The 22902-nt window shown below is 36.5% G+C and overlaps 1 protein-coding gene across 1 annotated transcript in view; it reads left to right on the top strand.

Moving 5' to 3' along the window:
- Tpp2 (tripeptidyl peptidase 2) overlaps positions 1-20058 on the top strand; it is a 71555-nt gene extending 51497 nt beyond the window's left edge. Inside the window, exons 25-30 of the mRNA XM_028885507.2 lie at positions 2368-2519; positions 8945-9041; positions 9863-9993; positions 15960-16167; positions 18355-18474; positions 19150-20058. Of these exons, the coding sequence (XP_028741340.1) occupies positions 2368-2519; positions 8945-9041; positions 9863-9993; positions 15960-16167; positions 18355-18474; positions 19150-19239 (798 nt within the window). The 3' untranslated portion in view covers positions 19240-20058. The remainder of the gene's footprint in view (positions 1-2367; positions 2520-8944; positions 9042-9862; positions 9994-15959; positions 16168-18354; positions 18475-19149) is intronic.
- The last annotated feature ends 2844 nt before the right edge of the window (positions 20059-22902 follow it).

The following is a 22902-nucleotide window of genomic DNA, read 5'->3' as shown; positions in this document are numbered from 1 at the left end:
AGCTGAGCATGGTGTAGCATGCCTATAATTCCAGCATTGTCAGTGGGTTAAGAGGAAGGACTCTGAGACAAAATCATGAATTCAGAGTCAGCCTGGCTCCATTGCAAGACTGGTCTCAAAAATAAAAGGAGGGGTGATGTTGAGGGGAAAAGGATGTATAGGTAGGTGGCAGGGTCCTAAAGGAGCAAGCCCAACAGTAGATCTTGTGTGAGCCCTTGTACCTGGGCTCTGGCTCCCTTAGCTCAGAAAGCATAATAGAGGTCTGCAAATGGATTTCTGTGGCATCCTCAATTCTGTTTTTCTGTGCTTTAAATGAGTCATGAAGAAATAGTGGTTAATATTTTGTGTTGATGTGACAGTAGAGCTATAGCAGTAATTGCTCATACACTGTTGAATCACTATATACCCCAGAATTCTGAGTGTCAGAATGTTGTTAAAATGGATGTGTTTATACAGTATGCGTTCCTGAAAGTCCTATTTGGGATAGAAGGATTTTGAAATACTTTTCATTTATGTTATATCTGAAATAATGTGAGAGGGCATTGTATGTCCTTTTGGTAAGATAAATTTGTTTCAATGTTATAAACTTAAGATGAGTGTAGATACTAACTTAGAAGATCAATATAATCCTGAAAATAGAATTTGAAAAGTGGACTTAATGACTTGATTAAGGACAATCAGTTCTTTGCCGAAAACTAAGTTTAGCCATTTGGTTACATTTCCCAAGCAGTTTGTTTTTATAGGAAAGACTATATACCATAGATAAACTAATTCTCTGCTGTCTTCAAAGCAGAACTTTATCAAAGAACTGTAGGCTTATTTCCCTGTTCTCTGTCCCAGTACACTACTCTTGCCAAGGTTATTAACAGCCAAGTTTTCTAGTCAATCTCTTCTCTATCTAGATTAACAGTTCATCACTTCATTTTTTTTTTTTTTTAATTCATGTATTTATTCTGTGTGGGGAGTGGTGTGTGTGTGTGTGTGTGTGTGTGTGTGTGTGTGTGTGTGTGTGTGTGTACATCTAGCTACAGTCAGTTCTCTCCTTCCACAGGGTGTGTTTCTGTGTGTGTGTGTAGATATCTAGCAGCAGTCAGTTCTCTCCTTCCGAAGTATGGGTCCAGGAATCAGATTTGGGTCATCTTGCCATCCCTGCTCTTTAACTCTTCATGGTCTTCCTCAAGGTTTTCAAAACCCAAATTCCTTTTGTTTTGTCCCAGTCTTAGAGCATCTTTGGGCAAAGCAGGAATACCAGATCTACTCTCTTCCAGTCACTTATCCCTGTTGATCATGTCCTGACTTTAAGCACCATTGGCAAACATTATTGGTTCTGCCTTCAAAGAATATCTCAAATCTATTCATTTTCTCTTGTTTTCACAGCCTGTTATTTAGTCCCACAGAATGTCGGGCTTCTTAGACTTGTTTTCTTACCTCTGGTTTTCCCTTTCATGGTCTGTTCCCAAGACTTATATCATCAAGAGTTATAAAAATGAAAATATAAGCTCAAATTTTAATATATACAAGATCAAGTCATTAAAAAGCAAAAAGCCTTTAACCACTGCCTTGCATAAGATATTTGATAAACTTTTTTATATATTTAAAATGGGATTTACATTTTTTACCATGTTCTACCAAGCTCTACTCACTATGTATGTAGTCCACTTTATCAGTTTACATAACTGCTTTCATATACTGGTTCAGATTTTTATATTTGTTCAACTCCACTCCAAATGCTAATTCATGGGGTGGAAGGTACTTCTTCCTCTCTTCAGTTAGGTTATTCAGATTCATTCATGTTTGTCATTTAGATTCACTGACCTTTGTTTCCATGGTTTCACTGTCTTATGCAACAGTCATGCTATCCTTATATTGTTTCATTTGTGTGTGTGTCATATGTCACTATCAGAAATTATTTACTTCTGTATTTATTGTCTGACTAACTCTAGAGCGTGTGTTTATAAGTGCAGGAATGATATTTGTCTACTCTGCCCTCTTACTAGAAGAAAAAAAAAGTTTTCTCTTTTGAGTTTTAACTTTTTTTACTCCTCTATTCATATTTAATTATGAAAGGACAGGATACACTGTCTTTTTTTGTGTCAAGTGCAACTAAGAATGCTAAAGACACTCAGAAAAGTTCTTACCTCTTTTAAAGGGATGGATAAAAGCTTCAGTACTTTTAAAAGTGGAGGGGCGAAGAACTTCGGTAATTGTGGATTGGTATTTTTGCTGATTTTTGACCCTTCAGATCTGGAATACAGTGTAATAGAACTCAGGCACAACCCATATTGCAATATTCTCAGCTATTGACAATGACTTTAAAGTGTGTGAAATGAAGTGTATGAACCTAAGGTTTTTCTTCCACTTTCGTAGGATGTGATCCCTGTTCATTACTATCTAATACCTCCACCAACAAAGATGAAGAATGGCAGCAAAGATAAAGAAAAGGATTCAGAAAAAGAGAAAGATTTGAAAGAAGAGTTTACTGAAGCATTACGAGATCTTAAAATTCAGTGGATGACAAAGTAGGTTGTTTTTAATGGATTCCAGCCCTCTTAGTTTCTCTCAACTAATGCTTTTGTATGTATATTAGCCTTACTCTAAACTGTTGACTATATTATAGGATTGCAGGTTTTTAAACTTTTCTTAGATTTATACTTTATGATTTTTATAAATGCTTTATAACTTGCTGCTGAAGAGAATTTTATTGGAGGGCATAAAAAAAAAAAAAGAAAAAATAACTTTTTTCTTCTCTCCAAAAATCACCATTGCCTTTGTTATCTTTTCTGTCTGTTTGAGCATGTAGCAGTGTGAGTGGTTATGTATCCTGCTTTTCCAGTTAATTTTGGTGTTGGGTACTTTCTGTGTCATTTAATAGTTTAAAAGTTCCATTTTTAGTGACTATGTAATTTATTGTCCTATGAGTGCATGAATATAATATATTTAATAATTTATTTAGAATATATGTTTATAGTTTGTCTCTATAATGTTATGATGACTCTTTATATATATAGTTTTAACTTTGTTTTCTTATCTGTTTTGTTTTAATTTTTTGAGACAGTGTTTCATTTATCCCAGGCTGGTCTCAGTTCTGTAGTTGGACAAGAATGACCTTGAATTTCTGATCATCCTGCCTCCACTGCTCAAAGACTGGAATAACAGTCTTATCCCAGCACACCTGGCCTAATAGAGATATTTTTAAAACTTCTGTCAGATAGTATAGTCTAATTGTTAGTTTAGATGTCTTTAAAAGTTATCTTGATATGTTTCTCAAATTGCTTTCTGCTATAAATGTAAGATCCATATCCAGACATGATGGAAAAGCCACTGTTGTTGGCAGTTGGGCTGTTTAGATACAAGCTATTATTTTAGTTTAACATGTGCTTTGCCCATTCTTCATTAGAATGTTAAGCTTTTATTACCAGTTTAAACTTTTTAACATAAGTTTACTTACCACTGTTTTCCCCAGTTTATTCTTGGGCTTTTAGATTACCATTTAAAACTTAAAATATTTTACCACTTAAAACTTTATTCTGTGTGGTTATATCAGGTTTTTTTGTTTTTTAGTTTTTTTTCCCTAATTGTTGCTTTATTTGACTACTGGTTTTCTGGAGTCCTCATTAGCAGACTCTGTATAAATCCTTGTAGATATATGGCCTGAGGGGGAACAAAAGCCTTTATAATATGAATAGAATTCCCAAGGATTAGACCATTATGATGTCAGTCCATATTCATATATGCTGTCCTGTTTAAACTGAGTGTATCTTTCCAGGTGTCAGTCAACCATATCTGCCTTTGACTGACTTAGGATGTTATAACTAGCAGACAATACAATTTCCTGAGAGTTGCAAAGATTGGCTTCTCTCATGAGAGCCTGAGAAGCCCCTTCCTTAGTCTGCCATCCAGGGAAACTGGTGAAAAAATTTGTTTAAAAAAAAAAAAAAGAAGAACTCTCAAAACCTCTGGAAGTGGTTCTGAAAGCAAACTACAAACCAGAGAAGCTTCTAATCCACGATATTTGTAAAATATGGTGGGTAGGAATGATAGTTCAATAAAGTACTTATCTTACAAGCATGAGAATCCCAAATTCAGTCCTCAGAACCCATATTTTAAAAATAAACAGGACAGGCATGGTAGCACATGCTTATATTCCTATCTCTGAGGAGGTAAATACATGTATTTGTAGGGCTTGCCAGCCAGTTGACCTAGCCTAATCAGCAAGTTTCAAATTCAGTGAGAGACCTTTTCTCAAAAGGTATAAGGTACCCGAGAAATAACTCTAAAATTGAACTATGTCTCTTCACACACATGTACACTCACACATTTTTGTAAGAAAAGTAAAAGTATTACAGACTGCTGCCTTTTCCCTCCCAACTCTTGATTTAGACTGGTACCACCAGGACACAGTCTTCCTTATACCTTACCTTTCGGTAAGAGAAAAATCACTGTACCATTCCTTATTCTGTACATATTCTTTTTTTTTTTTTTCATTTTTCTTTATTAAGAAATTTTTTACTCACTCCACATACCACCCACAGATTCCCCCCTCCCCACTGCTCCTACCCCCCAGCCCTCTCTCCCAAGCCACCCCACATCCCCCAAATCAAAGTCTCCCATGGGGAGTCAGCAGAGCCCAGCACACTGAACCTAGGCAGGCCCCAGTCCCTTCCCACTGCACCAAGGCTGTGCAAGGCGTCACACCACAGGCACTAGACTCCCAGAAGCCTGCCCATGCAACAGGGACAGATCCCAATCCCCCTGCCTAGGTGCCCCCCAAATAGTTCAAGCCAAACAACCGTCTTCCATATCCAGAGGGCCCAGTCCAGTCCCAGTCCACAGTTCATGGGCTTCCACTACTGTGGCCAGTCATCTCTGCACGTCCTCCCATCATGATCTCAATGTCCCTGGCTGCAGAATCTAGCTCAGCCTGGTGCCCAGCCATGGATCTCTGCATCTGCTCCCATCAGTCACTGGACAAAGTCTACACATATTCTTATTGGTTGTTGCAGGTTTAGTTCCACCTTAAAGACCCCATGTGCTCTCCCTCCATCAAAAGTATTTAGTTCATGGACTAGAGAGAGCACAGGAGTTAAGAGCATGTGCTGCTCTTCCAAAGGACTCAAATTTGGATCCCAACATCCATATTGGACAGCTCACAACTACCTGGAACTCCAACTGCAGGGTTTTTCTTTTTAACACCCTCTCCTGGTCTCTATGGGCACCCAAGTACAAATGACAGGCATTCACACAAACACATACTTAACCATAAATAAAAATCTAAAAATTAAAAAGTTCTCATCCCTACAGGTGGTGTGGGTGTCACTTAGAGAAAAGCGTGCTGTTTTTCTGTCACCTGTTCCAGAGCCCAGGCTTAGAAATTATGTTGGTGAGACAGAGGAAAGTTTTTAAAAATGACGGCATCGAATGTCTTTAAAGAACTCACTTCATTTGAGCCAAAGTATCTATAAATTTAAACCCAAGACCTCTAGATTGAAAGTGGGGTTTAAAAAAAAAATGCAACAGATCCTCAGGAAATACGGGATCTCGGAGTGTTCTAAAGTACAAATAGTGGTGTACTGGGAGAAAGAAACAAAGCCGAGAAAATGGTTGAAGAAATAATGGCTAAAACTCCTCCATATTTATTGAAAAACATTAATTTATACATCCAGGTTGCTTAGTGAACTCTAAAAACAGTAAATGCAGCCAGGCGGTGGTGGTGCACATCTTTCATCCCAGCACTCAGGAGGCAGAGCAAGTGGATCTCTGAGTTCGAGGCCAGCCTGAGCTACAGAGTGAGTTCCAGGAAAGACTCCAAAGCTACACAGAGAAACTCTGTCTCGAAAAATAAAAACAAATAAATAATAAAAACAGTAAGTGCAAAGAAATATTATAACAGAGCTGTCACTGGCCCACTACATAGGATTTCAATCAACCAGAGACTGTGTCCATAACAGTGATTCCATGAGATTTTTAGGTCTGAAATCTGATGTTTAGAGTCTCCATAATGTTGAAGTGTTTATGGTGGTGCTGTTATAAAGTTGCAGTATTACCACTGTAAAAGTAGAGTAAATAAGTTATATACACCACATATAACTTAGCAAGTGACCATGTTACCAGTTTATGTATGTACTATTATATATATATATATATACTATACTATGCTTCCCATTTTAGAGAGTTCTTGAACTTAAACAAGTTTTCTGTAACACAGAAGCATTACACATCCTTTTTTTTTTTTTTTTTAGACATGTTTCTCTGTGTAGTTCTGGTGCCTGTCTTGGATCTTGCTCTGTAGACCAGGCTGGCCTCGAACTCACAGAGATCTGCCTTGCTCTGCCTCCCAAGTGCTGGGGCCACCACCACCCAACCATCTCCTCTTTATAATGTCTCAGGAGTGCCTCAGAGGACACGTTGATTAGCCAATTCTTTCTAGATTCATGTATGTCTACACAATGATAAAACCCCTTGACAACAGATTTTTCTGAAATTGTTTCCATCATTAATTCGTACATTAGTTTTCATGGTAAAAATGGTGACAGTCAAAGAGAATATCCTGAAAGCAGTAAGGTGACACAATGGCAAGTTGTTATATTATCCAGTAATTTTACTTCTGTACATACTGAAGAAAAAAAATATATATGCATATAGAAACTTACACATAGGAGTTTTCAGAAGTATTATTGTCAAAGTTTAGAAATAACCCAAGTGCAGGCTGGGTGAGACAAGAGTAACCTTGTCTTGAAAAACCAAAAGAAAGGAAGTAGCCCAAGTGCTTATTAGCTGATGAATGAAAGTTATATCCATCCATACAAGAACACTATTCAGACATTAAAAAAAAAAAAAAAAGAAAGAAAGAAAGAAAAGAACTGGTACTTGTTACAACTTAAAAACATTGTGCTAAACAAAAGTAGCTAGTCACAAAAGAGCCCTCTTAAATGATTGTCATTGTAATGTCCAGTCTAGAGAGCGCTATAGTGACAGAAGTTGATTAGTGATTGCTTAGGGCTAGAATATGGAGTTTTTGAGAAGGTTTTGATAACTAGATGGTTTAGGAGTTTCTTTTTGTTTTGGAAATGTTTTTTAAGTTAACTGGTCTCTCTCTGTGTGTGTGTGTGTGTGTGTATGTGTGTGTGTGTGTGAGAGAGATTTTTAAATCCATTTGAAATGTACAGCAAAGGTAGATTAGTTATATGGTATGTACATAAGTGAAGAGGGCAGAGGACATGGGTGCTAGAAACTACTCGGGTCCTCTGCAAAAGTGGTATACACTTTAACCACTGATCTGTCTCTCTAGCCTCTTAGTTTTGTTTTTAAAATGTGAATTTGCAATCTAGTGAAATATGTAAGATATGTAGCTGATGCAAATGGTATTAGAAAACTAATCATAACATTCACAAAGCCAAGATGACAGAAACAAAAGGAGAAAATAATTGAAAAGGATGTTGATTCAGAAAGTGTTTTAGAAGAAACCCAAAGAATTAGTAGAGTTCTCTTGTTCTCTTTATGGAAACTTGAAATAATTCTTGGGGAGGGGGTGGGGAACAACTCTATAATTAAACTAATTGACTTTAAAAAAATTATTAGATGTATTCATTTTTTGTGCTTTTTTCTTTTTATTTAGATTTTACTTATTTTATGTATGTATATGTGTGTGTGTATGTATGTATGTATGTATGTATGCATGCCTTTATTCCAGGAGAGAGCATTAGATTCCACTATAGATGTTTGAGAACCACCATGTGATTGCTAGAAATTGAACTCAGGACCTCTGGGAGAGCAGCCAGTGCTCTTAATCACTGAGCTATCTCTCTAGCCCTGTAATTGACTTTTAAAAAAGGTGTAAATACTGGTTTTCCTTTTGGATAATTGCTGGGGGGAAAAAAGAAAACAGACTCTAATTTGTTCTTTGTACTAAATTGGAGGGCTTAAGTTTTGTTAGAGGAATTAAATGGACTTTAATGAGACATTTCACTGTAAAAAAAAAATCTTATCAGTCTTATTTTCATATTTTGTGAAATTCTGAATATTTTAAGTGAATTTCCTGATGTGACCTGTCTGTAGTGCTAATTACATACCATTTGAGTGTTAATTTGGGTTGTTTTTATCTTGATAAATATAATCAGGAAGAATTGGCATAGTTTTTGCAGCTTCTCCATTTAGGAACATTAGTTTATCTCTTCATTTAGGCTCAGAGGTTAAGAGCACTGACTGTTCTTCCAGAGGTCCTAAGTTCAATTCCCAACAACCGCATGGTGGCTCACAACCATCTGTAATGAGATCTGGTGCCCTCTTCTGGCCTATATATATGTACAGGCTGAACATTGTATACATAATAAATAAATCTTTTTTTAAAAAAGTATTTTAAAATAAGACTTTAGAATTTTCAGAAAAGTTTAGAATTTTCTAGATGAGTCTAGAGCTTTTTTATGAAATGTAGGGTTTTTTTTTTCCTTTTTTAAAGAGAAATCTTGTCCTCGTTTTTTAGTAAATCTAGGTATAGCTAGTATGTAAGCAAGCCATTGAGGTCTTATTTTAAAGACTTTATATTTAGTTATGTGTATATTTAAGTGTGGATATGGATTTGTGCATGAGTGTAGTACTGCCCATGAAATGTGTATCTGTGAGCTGATATTGCAGGCAGTTGTGAGCTGCCTGACATGGATGTTAGAAACTGAACTCAGGTCCTCTGCAAGAGCAGTGTGAGTTCTTAACAGCTCCAAGGATATATATATAACAAGCCATATCCTCCAACCCATGTTGATGTATACTTTAATCTGGACATTTTATAGAATTCTTAACTAAAGTAAATTTCATATAGGTATATTATCTATAACTAGTCTTTATTAATAATTATAAAATATTTTAATGACTAGGACTGTGAAGCAATGTTTAAGTTTCTTTTTAACAGAAGTTTGCTTTTAATTAAAAACCACTAATTTGTCTCCCTTAGGCTCGATTCTAGTGACATTTACAATGAATTGAAAGAAACATATCCTGCTTACCTTCCTCTGTATGTTGCACGGCTTCACCAATTGGATGCTGAAAAGGTTAGAGATACTCAATTTTTTAATAATTTGTGTAATTTTTTGTGTAAGAGTAGCTAAAGTTTATATTTTTGAGTAAAGGTGCATCTCTCTCTGTCTTTTCTTCCTGACTACTGAAAATGAGTCTCCTGCAATTGGATATGTATGTCCTTAATATAGAGCTGGCCACTACTGAGTTCAGTAGTAGTAATGATGTGCAGTATGTATATGTTGAAACCATGAAACTATGGTGCTTGATTGGTTAGCGAGAAGGAGCATGCCAGCTCTGATCAGTTAAAAGTCACAAAGGTTTGGAGTAAACTAGAATAGAGTATTTAAAGGAGGCTTCTCAAAAACAGTTTGACAGAAAACAACTGCTAAGTAGACCATCCATGATAGTCATAGTTAGAGTCTTAATTATAATCTTCATTTACTCTTATCTTTCTTATTTTGGTGACTGTTTAGAAAGAATTTGCTTGAGAATGAGGGCTTGGGGATTTTCTTTTCTTTCTGTTTTTTCATGTGGCATAGGATAAAGTAGAGATTGTTATCTCTAAAATCAATGGTATGATAGAAAGGAAATTTCCTTGTTTAAAAAACCCACATCTTGGTAAACATTATATGTTTGTTTTATTTTAAGTTTTGAACTACAGACTGTAAGTTAGGTATTGTCACATCTGAACCCATTTTCCAGGGATACTGGAATTGTAAAAGTCAGATTAAAAGATAGCACAGAGCTCTAGCACTAGAAGGAAGTGACATATGCCCTGACAGTCCATGGCTGGGACAGTAGAAATGAAAAGGCTTTAATGCACTGATTGATACACCCTTTATTTCCTACCCAGGAACGAATGAAAAGACTTAATGAAATCGTTGATGCTGCCAATGCTGTTATTTCTCACATCGATCAAACTGCTCTAGCAGTTTACATTGCAATGAAGACTGACCCCAGGCCTGATGCAGCTACTATAAAAAAGTACCTAACCAGTAAATAATCTTTCTTGCATCTCATTTCTTAGTTACTTGTTTAAAATTAGGGACTAGTGTTGAGGATTTTGTTGTTGTTGTAACAAACATAACATTCAAGATTGACAGTTTTTTTCATACTCCCTCAGAAATTTTGTAATAATTTTCTTCAGGCTTTTAAAACAGCCCATCAAAAACAGTTTGCCTTCATCACTGTCCAAGTGGAATATCTGCATAGTTTTGATCAAACAGTGCCACCTCTTGGGGTTATATGAACTAGGTAGATAAAGAAGATATCACCTCATGAAATTCTAAGTTATTTATTGACCAATAATATGGCAAACATAGAGTCTAGTTCATAATGTCTTGTGAAATAAATAAAATGAGGTTAAAGTTTTTGGCAACGTTAGTTTTATGGAAGACATTTGTCATTAATATTGGAAAGAAGTGCAGAGGAGCATTTATAGTTTGGCTTTTATAAAGCTTGGTGCTCTGTGTGCATGGAGGAGCTTCATTGGCTGTTATGATTCAGTCCCTTCACTCTTCTGTGAACTCCTACCATCATCCTGTACTAATTCTCCCAAAATCACTCTTTTCCTATATTGTATGGTTTTATTTCAACACAATGGGCTCATTGACTTAAAAGATTATAAATATCCTAATTGTTTTATAGTTGTAGCTAATAAACCAGGATTATTTTGACTACCTAAATAACTACAATTTTCTTTAAAATTTTCATCAGTCACTATGTATTTCTACATAAAATACTGGATGCAAAACTGCTAGAGCTTTTGGCATTACATTTTAGTTATAGTTTTAATATAGAGTTTTAAGACTTGTCATCAAAGCAGTTTTCAAGTAGAATAAAATTTATTAAAAGAAGTTGGTAGTTCCCTTTCATATTTTCCAGTAGTATGATTTTTAAAACATTGGCATTTGGCTGCTATTTTGTAATTTTAATAATATTAGAAAGTGTATTGGTATTCATTAAATGATGGTTGTGTACAGGGAATTTTGAGCACTTTAAATGCATGGTCTCATTTATCTTTAGTCTTCCAGACACTGTAAAATAGAGTCATTTCTGCCCAGCCCTTAGGAGAGAGGAAAGTGAAGCTTACAGAGGATGAATGACTTGCCTATAGTGCTGTGCTAGGAAGTGGGAAAATCAGGATTCCCAAGGTCTGCCTCCAAAGCCTGTGCTTTTTGTTTGGTTTTGGTTTTGGTTTTGGTGTTTTTAGACAGGGCTTTTCTATGTAGCCCAGGCTGTCCTGGAATAGAACTTGCTATGTAGACCAGGCTGGCCTCGAACTGACAGGCCTGCCTCTGTCTGTAGATGTAACCAACCGTCTTATTAAATAAGAAACACAGAACCAATGTAAAAGAGAAAGCCAAGAGGTCAGAGCTCAAAGCTAAAATCTCACCCTTCCTCCTGCGGTGGTCCTAGCTCTCCGAAAGAGACCTATTTCCTGTGTGTATGTCTTTAAATAATCTTTCCGTTCTGCCTTCTCATTGGTTGTAAACCCAAACACATGACTGCCTCGTCACTGCCTGTAAGTACAGCCCTCTGGGTCTTAAAGGCGTATGTCTCCAATGCTGGCTGTATCCCTGAACACACAGAGATCTATGGGATTAAAGGCGTGTGCCACCACCGCCACGCTCTTTCTATGGCTCTAATGGCTCTGACCCCTGGGCAACTTTATTTATTAACATACAATTAAAATCACATTTCAGTACAAATAGAATACCACCATATCTGTCTGCTGAGTGCTGGGATTAAAGGTGTGTGCCACCACAGCCCACTACCCTTTTCTTGAGAATATGAACAGAACTAATGTTTATCTCAAAGGAAAACATATAAGCTACCTAGGTGTGTTACTTGCCTTTGTGCCTCTTGAATGTCAGGAGACTTCGTTCTCTGGGGCTGACCTTCCTGAAAAAAATACTTTCTATGTCTCTGTCCTTCATAACCATACTCAGTGAAAAGACATAGCCTTTTGCATATTGCTGCTTTTACCTAGCTCCTGGCTTGTTGTCAGGCTAGTTTGCATTGCAGTTCTACTTCCTTAAAGCCAGTGTTTGTCTTGATATAGTGTGCCTTCTAAACGTGTTACATCATATAGTTTGTGAAAAATAATAGAATCTTTGGGCTGGAGGGATGGTGCAACTGTTTCATGCACTTTCTGCTCTTGGAGACAACCCAGGTTCAGTTCCCAGTACACATATGGCAGCTCATAGCCATCTGTAACTATTCTAGGGCTGTCCAACACCCTCTTTTGGACTTTTGGGGCACTGCGCGCGCGCACACACACACACACACACACACACACACACACACACGATTCATTTAACATACATGCAGACAAAACACCCATATATATATATATATATATATATATATGTATGTATATAATAGAATCTTCTCAAATTCAAGTATATATGAAAATATATAGGATTCATTTTGAGATTTCAGTAAATATTAAGGTCCATTTATCTTCCCTGTATTTTGTCCTATGCTTTCTAAATTTTAACAACTATAGAAGAAATAATCCCAAGTTAAAGGGAGTCAGGCATGTATTGGCCTCTTATTTTCTTTAGTTAAGAATTTCTATGCTTTGAAAAGCACCTGAAATTGACTTTTAATGGCTACCAAAAATAATAGCTACCCTGTTTTTTTATATATTTATAATATGTAAGAAGACTATATTTCTAGAGACATTGAAATAATTAGGTTAAGTCTATAAAAGAACAACACACACACACACACACACACACACACACACAGCGTACCTCCTTGGATGTCTCTTTTCCATGCAAAGCTGCTTTTGTTTAAATCACTTTTGTAAAAAAAAAAAAAAAAAAAAAAAATGGCAAGATTACTTGGCAGATATATTGGCACATTCCTTTATTCTTAGCATGCAGGAGGCAGAGGCATATGGCCCTCTGTAATTTAAGGCTAGCCAGGTCTACTTAGTGAGACCATGTTGAGAGAGAGAGAGAGAGAGAGAGAGAGAGAGAGAGAGAGAGAGAGAGAGAGAGAGAGAGAGGAAGGAAGGAAGGAGAGGGAGATAGGATTGCTATTTTATGATCTTGAAAATGACACTGGTGTTTTCTAGGTAATCTGATAAGAACTATAGTTTTTGCTTAGGCATTAAAATATAGGACTCAAATCATTTCTAAAATGTAGCTATGATAACCACAATGTAACAACCAGTTTTAATTCAGAAGATATGAGCAAGTATATGTAAGTTATTTTTAAGAAGCACTTTAAGAAATTAATAAGACTTTCCAATTAAAGGAACTTAATCTAATGCTGAAAATTAAATTGGAAGATAGAGATGGGTATATATTTTTAGTCCCAGCACTCAGGAGGCAAAGCCAGTTGGATCTCTGTGAGTTCAAGGCAAGCCTGGTCTATATAGTGAGATCCTGTCTCAGAAAAACAAAATAATAATAACAAAAACAAAAATTGGCAGATAGGATAAAATATAGTAAATATTTTTAATATTTTAAAAGCCTATAAGAAGAAAGCTTTGACTCTATTCTGAATGGATAAAGCTTCATAGTTTAACAAGGTGTTCAACCTGAATAGATCCAGTACTAAGGTAGCAGAGAGGAACAGAATATTTCCATATACTTGAGATTTAGATTATTGCATCAGAGGATGTCAAAACTTTCAGAAAAGAATCTTGCTGGTAACTTAATCCATTCCTGGCAAGCATAGAGCACCTGTGTCAATACCAGCTTCCTTCTGAATTCTGTACCCCATGCCCAAACCTTCCTGAATAGTTGGAACTAGTCAGTTGGGTTTGGAGTGGGTGATGATAACTGCCCTCATGATTGAGTCTGTTCCAAAGCACTTGTCTCCTTCAAAAGCTGGGGTTAATGCTTGTTCCTGACTCCTAGAGCTGCCCTAATGCAGAAAAGAATGGTACCAAGCATCTGAAAAGTGATGAGAGAACAGTGCAGTAAGTGAGCAGGAAAGTAGATGCCTCAAGAGGGGACTCAAAAGTCTGCTATTCTTAATCTGGAGGAGCTAAAGCAGAATCCAGGCACTTCCACATAGAGAAAGAAGGTTAATTCTTCAAAACGTCGATGCTCTTGATGACTGGTAGAATTCAGGTCAAATTAGAGCCCAGACAGGACAGTAGTGACACTCTTTCTGGAGTCAGATTACAAAGATTAGAATTAAATTGAGAAGGACCACAAAGCCTGGAATGTGGAGTTTATGCTGAAAAACTCCTTAAAATACTTAAAATTGAGACCTGGAAGAATCATATTTGTGTTTTAGCATAATCTACTGAGGGAGGCAGATATGTAGGATACCAAATTAATGATTCTTGCCAAGCATTATGTGATTAAGTGAACAGATAAATGAGGTGTCGTATGGCCCATCAAATTCTGTATGCATTTATCTGTCAAGGTTCAGGCCAAGTATTGAACTACCCTGATGAATAAGGCTGTTGCCACAGGAATATAAAATAAGCAAGTGACCTGAACTTGAGGGGTGGGAGGAGCATATACCATTTCTACCACTTCATGGTTCAGGCTGACAATTGAAAATGGTAAAAGGATTAGATGGGAAATGTGGAGAATGAGCACATGTCAAGCACTCCCTTTCCATTCTTGAGCTCTGTGGAATGCAGGTGGGTATCAAACCAGTCTACTGATACCATAGAACAGCTAGACATAGGTTTGTGAACCCCCTGACTTGTGATTATAAGCAGTCAGTTCAGAAATAAAAAAGGAAGCTATATTGTTCTTGGTGATAAACTAAGGGGTCTTATGGGTATATTTTCATTTTCAGTGCATTTGATGTTGAAGGTATCTTTTTAGATGACCTCACACAATCAAATAGTCTTGGAAGCCTCTGAGAATATCCTAGTCTGGAACAGTATGTTAGTACCTGTGAAACTTCTTTAGAAAAAAAACAAGATGCCTTTCCAGAACAAGACAATTTACTCCAGAGACTGAGCATAGATTGTAGAGCCAGACTGTTAAGCTTAGAATCCTATGCCTACTACTCCTAACTGGAGGTCGTGATCAAGTCCTGAATTGCTTTGAGCTTCAGTTTCCTCCTATGCAAAATAGGAGAGTTTTTTATTGTTGTTTTTGTTTTGTTGGGTTTTGGTTTTGGTTTTTGGAGACAGGGTTTCTCTGTGTAGTTTTGGTACCTGTCCTGTATCTCACTCTATAGACCAGGCTGGCCTTGAGCTCACAGAGATCTACCTGCCTCTGCCTCCTGAGTGCTGGTATTAAAGGTGTGTGCCACCATCGCCCATCCCATAGGAGTGTCTTATACATAGAACTGGTTTTGAGTTTGCTTATTTTGTGTTGTGTATGGGTGTACATGTTTCATGATGTACCCTTGGAGGTCAGAGGAGCACTTAAAGGAATCAGTTCTCTGTTGGTTCCCATAATGGATTCAGGTCATCAGATTTGGTGGCAACCACTGTTATTCACTGAGCATCTTACTGACCCCATAGAATTGTTTTGACTATGAAGGAATTCATATGCTGAAATGCTAAAGCAGTTATTAGTGTATTCAGAGTAAACATGATATTTGTTTGCTTGATTTATACATAATATCATGTTCATGACTACAAAAACCTTGTCTTTCTGTACATTACATATAGATGAATATATAATTACTATATTTCCTAATGTAAAGGCTTAAATGATACTCTTATTAAAAGTTGTGTAGCTGACAGAACTGAATAGTCTTTCAATTCTGTTGCTATGGCATTCTGCTTCAACCAAGTATAGTTGCCCTAACTAATTTCATCTGTGTGTACTACTTATGATGTTTACTAATAAGAATCTCATTTGATATGTAACACAAATGTATGCACATGGATATACAAAATTTATGCATGTTCAGTCTTAGAGAAGAAGAATGCATGTACTTCAAATAAGACCATCACCTTGGAAAACCTTTAGCTGACATGAAAAAAAAAATTTCTTTTATTTCCTCTCCAGTGATATGGACAAGCAGAAATCCACACTGGTAGATGCCCTCTGCAGGAAAGGATGTGCTTTGGCAGACCACCTTCTTCACACACAGCCTCATGATGGGGCAGCAGCTGGAGATGCAGAAGGGAAGGAAGAGGAAGGAGAAAGTACCTTGGACTCTCTGTCAGAAACCTTTTGGGAAACTACAAAGTGGACAGATCTTTTTGACACTAAGGTAGCTTACCCTTCTGCTGTTGGTCTTGGTACAGCTCTTGGTGGTGGTCTCTCAGGCCTGCTTGTGCTCTGCTTGCCAAAGAGGAAGAAAATAAGGCTCCGCTCTGAAGAAGATGCATTTAGCCCAAGTACCTTGCATTTGTCCTGCCTGTTTTAAAGTGTTTAACAATAATTTTGAAAACATTTTGGGGACATTTATAGTAGCCTTTTAAGACAGTTATATATGAAGCCCAAACGTTATCTTCTAGAAATCTTCCTTCTTTCTCCCTGTATCTTTTTATGCTAATTTTCAAAGTAAAATATGTTCCTTAGTTTAGATATCACTATTCATTTTCCTCAAAACACTAACTTCTACATCTCTCAGTTTTTAGAGACTAGTTTTAAACAAATGTTTGGAAAAGCAAAGTTGATTTTTGTTTGCTTGTTTTTTATTGTTGTTGTTTTTAGATTTGGGTTCTAAAAAAATACATGTCAAATCCCTTTTGTTTCTATTCTTATAGTAGGGTTTATATAACTATATATTTTTTGTTGTTGTTTTGGGTTTTTTTGATTTGCTTCTTTTTTTTTTTTTTTTTTTTCACGACAGAGTTTCTCTGTGTAGTTTTGGAGTCTATCCTGGAACTCGATCTGTAGACCAGGCTGGCCTCAAACTCACATAGATCCGCTGAGTGCTGGGATTAAAGGCGTGTGCTACCACCACCACCACTACCACCACCACCACCACCACCACCACCACCACCACCACCACCACCCATATCCCCACCCAGCTAACTATATATGTTTTTATTAATCTTCCTTGAGAAAGAAAAGAAGGAAAAGTAAATGAATTCTCCTCACCAGAAATGGCCATTGTTATAGTTGTCAATCACTGGTTCTCAGGATTAGCCATGGTAATCTTTAATTAAAAAAACAAAAAACAAAAAACCAAAGCAGCTAAAACTAGGAAAAGTTCTTCCTATGTGGTTCCAATTCCCCCATAGAATAGAAGGCCTCAGTAGTCTTCAAGAAACTAAAGCAGGCAGAATTTTGTAGGGGATAAGCATTAGGACCTGAAATTGAGTTTGACTCCTACCTCTGACATTTTGTCAGTGACCTTAGGCAAGTTACTGAACATTGGTGCCTATTTCTTACCTATTAAGTGAGATCAATGGCTACCTACCCTTGGATGTTCTGAATAAGTATTAAGTTCATGGAAAGTCTTAAGTGGTATTGCTGTTAACTGTTATTGAAGGTCTGCTGTGTGATAAACACTATTTCATGCTGAAAACATGAAGATAACTAGAATCTAGTCTCTGTCTTTGAGAAATATAACAGGGTGATAGACACTTGCAATCACTACAGTGAAATTGTTAGGCATACCTGTCTTCACAGTGACACTGCTGACCAGGGGCAATATATGAGAATACCTACCTGTTTACCCTGTTAATGGAATATTTTTTAATACTTGGCTTAGCCCTAAAGAACTAATTAGTGTAACGGGATTTCTTATTTTGAAAATAGTTACCACAACTTTTGAAAATGGTTCAGGCAAAATGTAGAAAGAAACAGCTTGATAGATCAGTATACAGAAGGAGCATGTTTATGTAAAACTTATCCTTTACAATTTTAGTGATTTATAGTGACCGCTTGTATTTCTACTCTTTGTTTTTTGTAATTATGTTAATTGTGGTTTACTTTGCACAAAGAAATGATTTAAAGTGGATTTTAGTAGCTTATGACTTCTCATTAGTTACTTCCTATACTTTTTTATGTAATTACTTGCCCTTAAAAGACACTTTTTTTTCCCCTGATACAACCTATTCAGCTTAAAAGCTATATACTCCAGGTACTGGAAGACAGCTCAGTCAATAAATTGCCTGCCATGCCAGTATGAGGAATTGAGTTCAATCTCCTGCACCAATGTAAAAAAAAAACTAAGCACCATGACATGCACTCTTAATTCCAGAGCTGGGGTGACAGAAGTAGAATGATCTATAGCTCCAGCATTCTAGCCAAATCAACCTTAATAAGATGTAGAGAAGTTGAAAAGATACCGTGTGTTGACCTCTGACATCTACGTGCACATGTATACCTACACATACAAAAAGCTATACTTCTGTGAAAGCTTTAATTATTTCATTATTAAAACTATATATGCCTTAGAATATACATGTTCTATAGGTAATCTTTACTTTGTTTTATATCATAGGTTTTGACATTTGCATACAAGCATGCATTAGTAAATAAGATGTATGGGAGAGGCCTTAAGTTTGCAACTAAACTTGTAGAAGAAAAACCAACAAAAGAAAACTGGAAAAATTGTATTCAAGTAAGTGGTGTCTGAATTATACTGTATATCATTTCATTTCCATACTGCATAGTGACAAGAGCACTGGGGAAAAACACCTGTGCTCATTATAAAACATTACGTGTTTTATTGTAGCCAGTTGTTACCATTACTAAAGCAATATGAACTGTCTAATAAATGCATGAGAGATCACATGTAGCCATCCAAATTTCTAAAACATTCTCACTGCTATTCAGAGACTCATATTAGCCTTGAATGTTTTCATCAAGGCCAAAAGTGAATTAATTACTTTCTTTAGTTAGAAGACAATGTTTTCCTTTTTGAAGGAAGCATTTCTTCCCAATGTGTGTTGACTTGGTTCTAAGATGATCAAAGAGAAACTATATAAAGAGAAATTATTTTAATGTCATCTTCTTTTATGTCATCAGTCAGTCCAAATGGTAAAACATTTTAAATTCTTTGGATCTTGACTAGGTTAGGAGAACACTTTATGGAGTTCTTGTCATTGTTTCTATGTTCTTGTGCTCCTGAAAAGGATGGTTGTTAGGAAGGACAGCAGTAGGTGGATGGATTAATGGAAGATAGACTTATAAAAGGAAAATTCTATCTGTGTGTTACTACTGTAATATTACTACATATTCTGAATTTTGGGCTTGGAACTGCCATCTCCTTTACTAATGCTCTGTTTTATTATAGCTGATGAAATTACTTGGATGGACCCATTGTGCATCTTTTACTGAAAACTGGCTCCCCATCATGTATCCTCCTGATTATTGTGTATTCTAAAATAAGAACCAAGACTTTAAATTTCCAAAAAGAAAATTTTATAGTGAACAAATGTGTGGCATTTTTAGTCTTAACTAATGCATGTTTTCATCCACTATCCAATACTGATAATTAAAACTATGTGTATTTATCAGAGAACTCACTGGCGTGTGGCTTAATACATGTAAATCTAGACCTCTGACATCATGCTGTTTTCCTACTGCCTCCCACACTGGCAAGGGCAGGGCATATCCTATCTGCCAGCCCCAGCGCTATGAGTTGGGTGCAGCTGCTCACATGCATGAGAGGTTTTCATCTGTGAATTTTAACTGTAAAACTGTCAAATCCTGTTTTTTATTTTATAAATCAAAAGGGTTAAAACATGCTCAACTTTTTCTTTTTCCAATTATATAAAGGCCTTAAAAAGCTACATTAGGGGTAGCTAAATTATATATTTAACTAAAAATTAAGAGAACTTCATTTTCAGACTTTTTTTTTTCTAAAAAGAAATTCAATTAACGGGAGGCAGCGGGGTAGCATTAACACATGACAACTGAGGGAGGACAGCTGTTACAGAGATCTTCAACAAGGAGTCATAACAGACAAGTTGTTTTTACAGCGTTCTTCAAGTTATGTCCATCAGAATGCGTTAACATTTCATGTGTCAGTGCCAGACAGCTGAATCTATCAGGTATTGTAAAGATACACAGTATGTTCATAACGTTGAAATCATGTAAAACACATGAATAAATGTGCAAAACCACAGGCACAGTACACCATATGCACTCTGATACCTTAATTTTTTATAAATAATAAAAGTAAATATTGAAGCTCCTTAAAGTTGGTCTTAATTTTTTTATAAATTAAACTTGGTGTTAGAACAGTTTATTAAATCTAATGGCCAAAAAATGAGGTATAATGTATTTTATAATATTTCTTATGGGTTTGCAGTTATTTGAATACATTTCCAATGCTTATCTTGTGTTTAAGTCCTGTGTATGTTTAACTATTTTACTTTTTTTTTTTTGTCTAGTATCTCTGGTTCCATAAAATAAACAGATAGAAAGAGATAATATTACAAAGTCTATAGTTAATCTAATAGCAAAGCGTGTATGTGTGTACACATACGTGTGTGTGTGTATGCACGTACACACACACACATGCATGTGTGTGTGAGTTCTTCGTCCCTTGGTTTACTGCTATAAAAGATCTACTAGTTAATCTTGTCTGTCATTTGTAACTGTTTTTCTTTTATCTGATAAAAACGTTAGAAAGCCTTATGAAAAAAATACAAATAATATGTTTTAAAATATTTTGCATGCAGTTTCTGCAGGGTCTAGAGTCTAACATCCATGCATGGATAGCCATGTTCGTGACTTCTCACATCATTACATGTAGTTTCACATATACACATACAGGCACTTGCATCCAGTCTTAGCTCAGTAACAGAATTGAAAAGCTCAGAAAGATGAGGGCAGCTTCCAAAGGTTCTGCAGAGTGGCCTTTTATTAATTTCAGAATCTGTTTTATCAGCAGGTCTTGCCCCTACCTCTGAAGTTCCTCAGACAGGGGTCAGTAAACTCTGGCCATTGAGCCTGTTCTTGTAAATATTTTTTTGGTACAGTTCTGTAGCTGGGTCAGTCAAGGTGCTACCATGTCACCTACTATTTTTGTCTGGATTATACTGTGCTTCTTGAGAACAGATGAACTCAAGTAATCTCTAGACTAGAACATGTCCTCAAACATGAAAAAGAAAAAGAAAAGAAAATGTAAAAGAAGATGCAAGGATGAGGTTGTGACTGAAAGTAACTATGTTACACTCTTCTCACTGAAACAACTGAAGAACAAGGGACAATGTCCTAAAGAAACATTAGAGCTGCAGAGTGTACTAGGGATTACTTCCTGATCCTCTTTCCAATTATAAGCAGTCTGTCATCATGGGATTTCCTATTCCTTCTTAATACTTTTACCTGAATCCAAGAATTACATATTCTTTACCTTTGAAGAGGCCAGCCCTGCCCTTAGACAAACAAACTCAAACCTCCCATGTGGTGCCCATTACCCTAATGATTTGGCCAGAAGCTGGATAACATGCCCTTGCTGTCTAATCTTCCTGCAGGCACTCAAAAGTCCTTCAGTTGATGGCTGTGTCCCATGCAGTATGCTACTTGCATTTAAAATTAACTGCGGTTTTTGTGTCATGTTTTCTTCTCTGTTCTTTCAATAAGCCAGGATTTGTGTCTTCTTCCTCTACATGTAGGATGTAAAGTAAGAAGCCTACATGTAAGGAGGTGAGTGAGAGAACATCCCCCAAACCTCTCGAATGGAATTTCTTTTTGAAGAATAAGAAAGTACTAAATAAACTAGACTTGAGTCTGAACATATAAACCAAAGAAAGGAAGACAGCACTCTCCCTGACAGAATTTCCAACTGCTCTCCTGACCCGCTAGATCCATCAGTTGGGTATGATGGGAGCTTTGCTCTTATAAAGTACTAGCTGCTTGCTGGCATACAAAGGTGCTGGTTTAATTTCATCTAGAACCCCCACTTGTGTGAGAAGAGCTTGAGCAGCTGTACAGTTTTTTGACTCTTTGGCCATACAGTGATTAATCATGAAATGCCAGTCCTGCAGTTAGTGTAGTATATGTGCATTTCAGCCACATACACCAGGGGTAGTGGAGAATAGAGTGCCAGCTCTTAACAAACGTGTACAGGATATAGAGGAGCTATAATAATTCCATTTGGTTTCATGTGTGGGCTTACCTAACACATGCTAGCGATGATTCCTTAAGCTAGCTGCCTCAAAACTCAGCTTCCAGCATCAATTTGTGTTAACTTATAACTGTAACTTGGCTGATCTGGTCTAGGCTTGCCCTAGCTGATTCCAAGTCAGAGGCATCAGAATGTATGATTTACAAGAAGACGAGTAGTATGGGAGCAGAAGATGGAAATAGACCAAAATAAATAAATAAATGAAACCTTTGAGGGTCTCTGTAGAGATACTAGAATTGCCATGTAATGAGACAATGACATTTATACACTGCATATATATTGCTTAGTTACTTGACTTTTAAAAATTCTATTTTAAAGCTGGGCAGTGGTGATACACGCATTTAATTCCAGCACTTGGAAGGTAGAGGCAGGCAGAACTCTGTGAGTTCGTGACCAGCCTGATCTACAGAGTGAGTTTCAAGACTACATGGAGAAACCCTGTCTTGAAAGATGAAAACAAACAAAAAAATGTATTTCAGATGCATTGATACAGTTACGGCTCATACTTTGAGACAAACTGAACTTGCAGAAGAAACGATTTTCCTATAATTTGCAGCAGCAGAAAAGTGAGTGGAGATTTAAAGGAAATGAAAACAGATTTTCAATGAGTTGAAATCCTGTAAGGATGGGGGTTTAGGAGGCTGTTCTATTTCTGGTGTCCTGGTTGAGCTATAGTGGCCATGTAATGAACTATACTAGACACCAGGCAGCAGTTTGTCTACTTACTCTTAACTATAGTCAATCCAGACTTTCTAAAAATATTTGTCCATTTACACAGTAGCATGGAATTTGAGTCCTACCCTGGAAATAAAAATAAGATACATTTGTAAGTCCAAGAAGATATTTAGAAGACAGGATCTCATTGCTATAATTTTATTTTTCTACATTATATACTTCAAAGGTAGAACTTGG

The sequence above is a fragment of the Peromyscus leucopus genome, chromosome 13, assembly GCF_004664715.2.
Source record: "Peromyscus leucopus breed LL Stock chromosome 13, UCI_PerLeu_2.1, whole genome shotgun sequence".
Lineage (NCBI taxonomy): Eukaryota > Metazoa > Chordata > Mammalia > Rodentia > Cricetidae > Peromyscus > Peromyscus leucopus.
The sequence above is the reverse complement of the archived record's forward strand: the minus strand, read 5'-3'. Positions and strand labels throughout refer to the sequence as shown.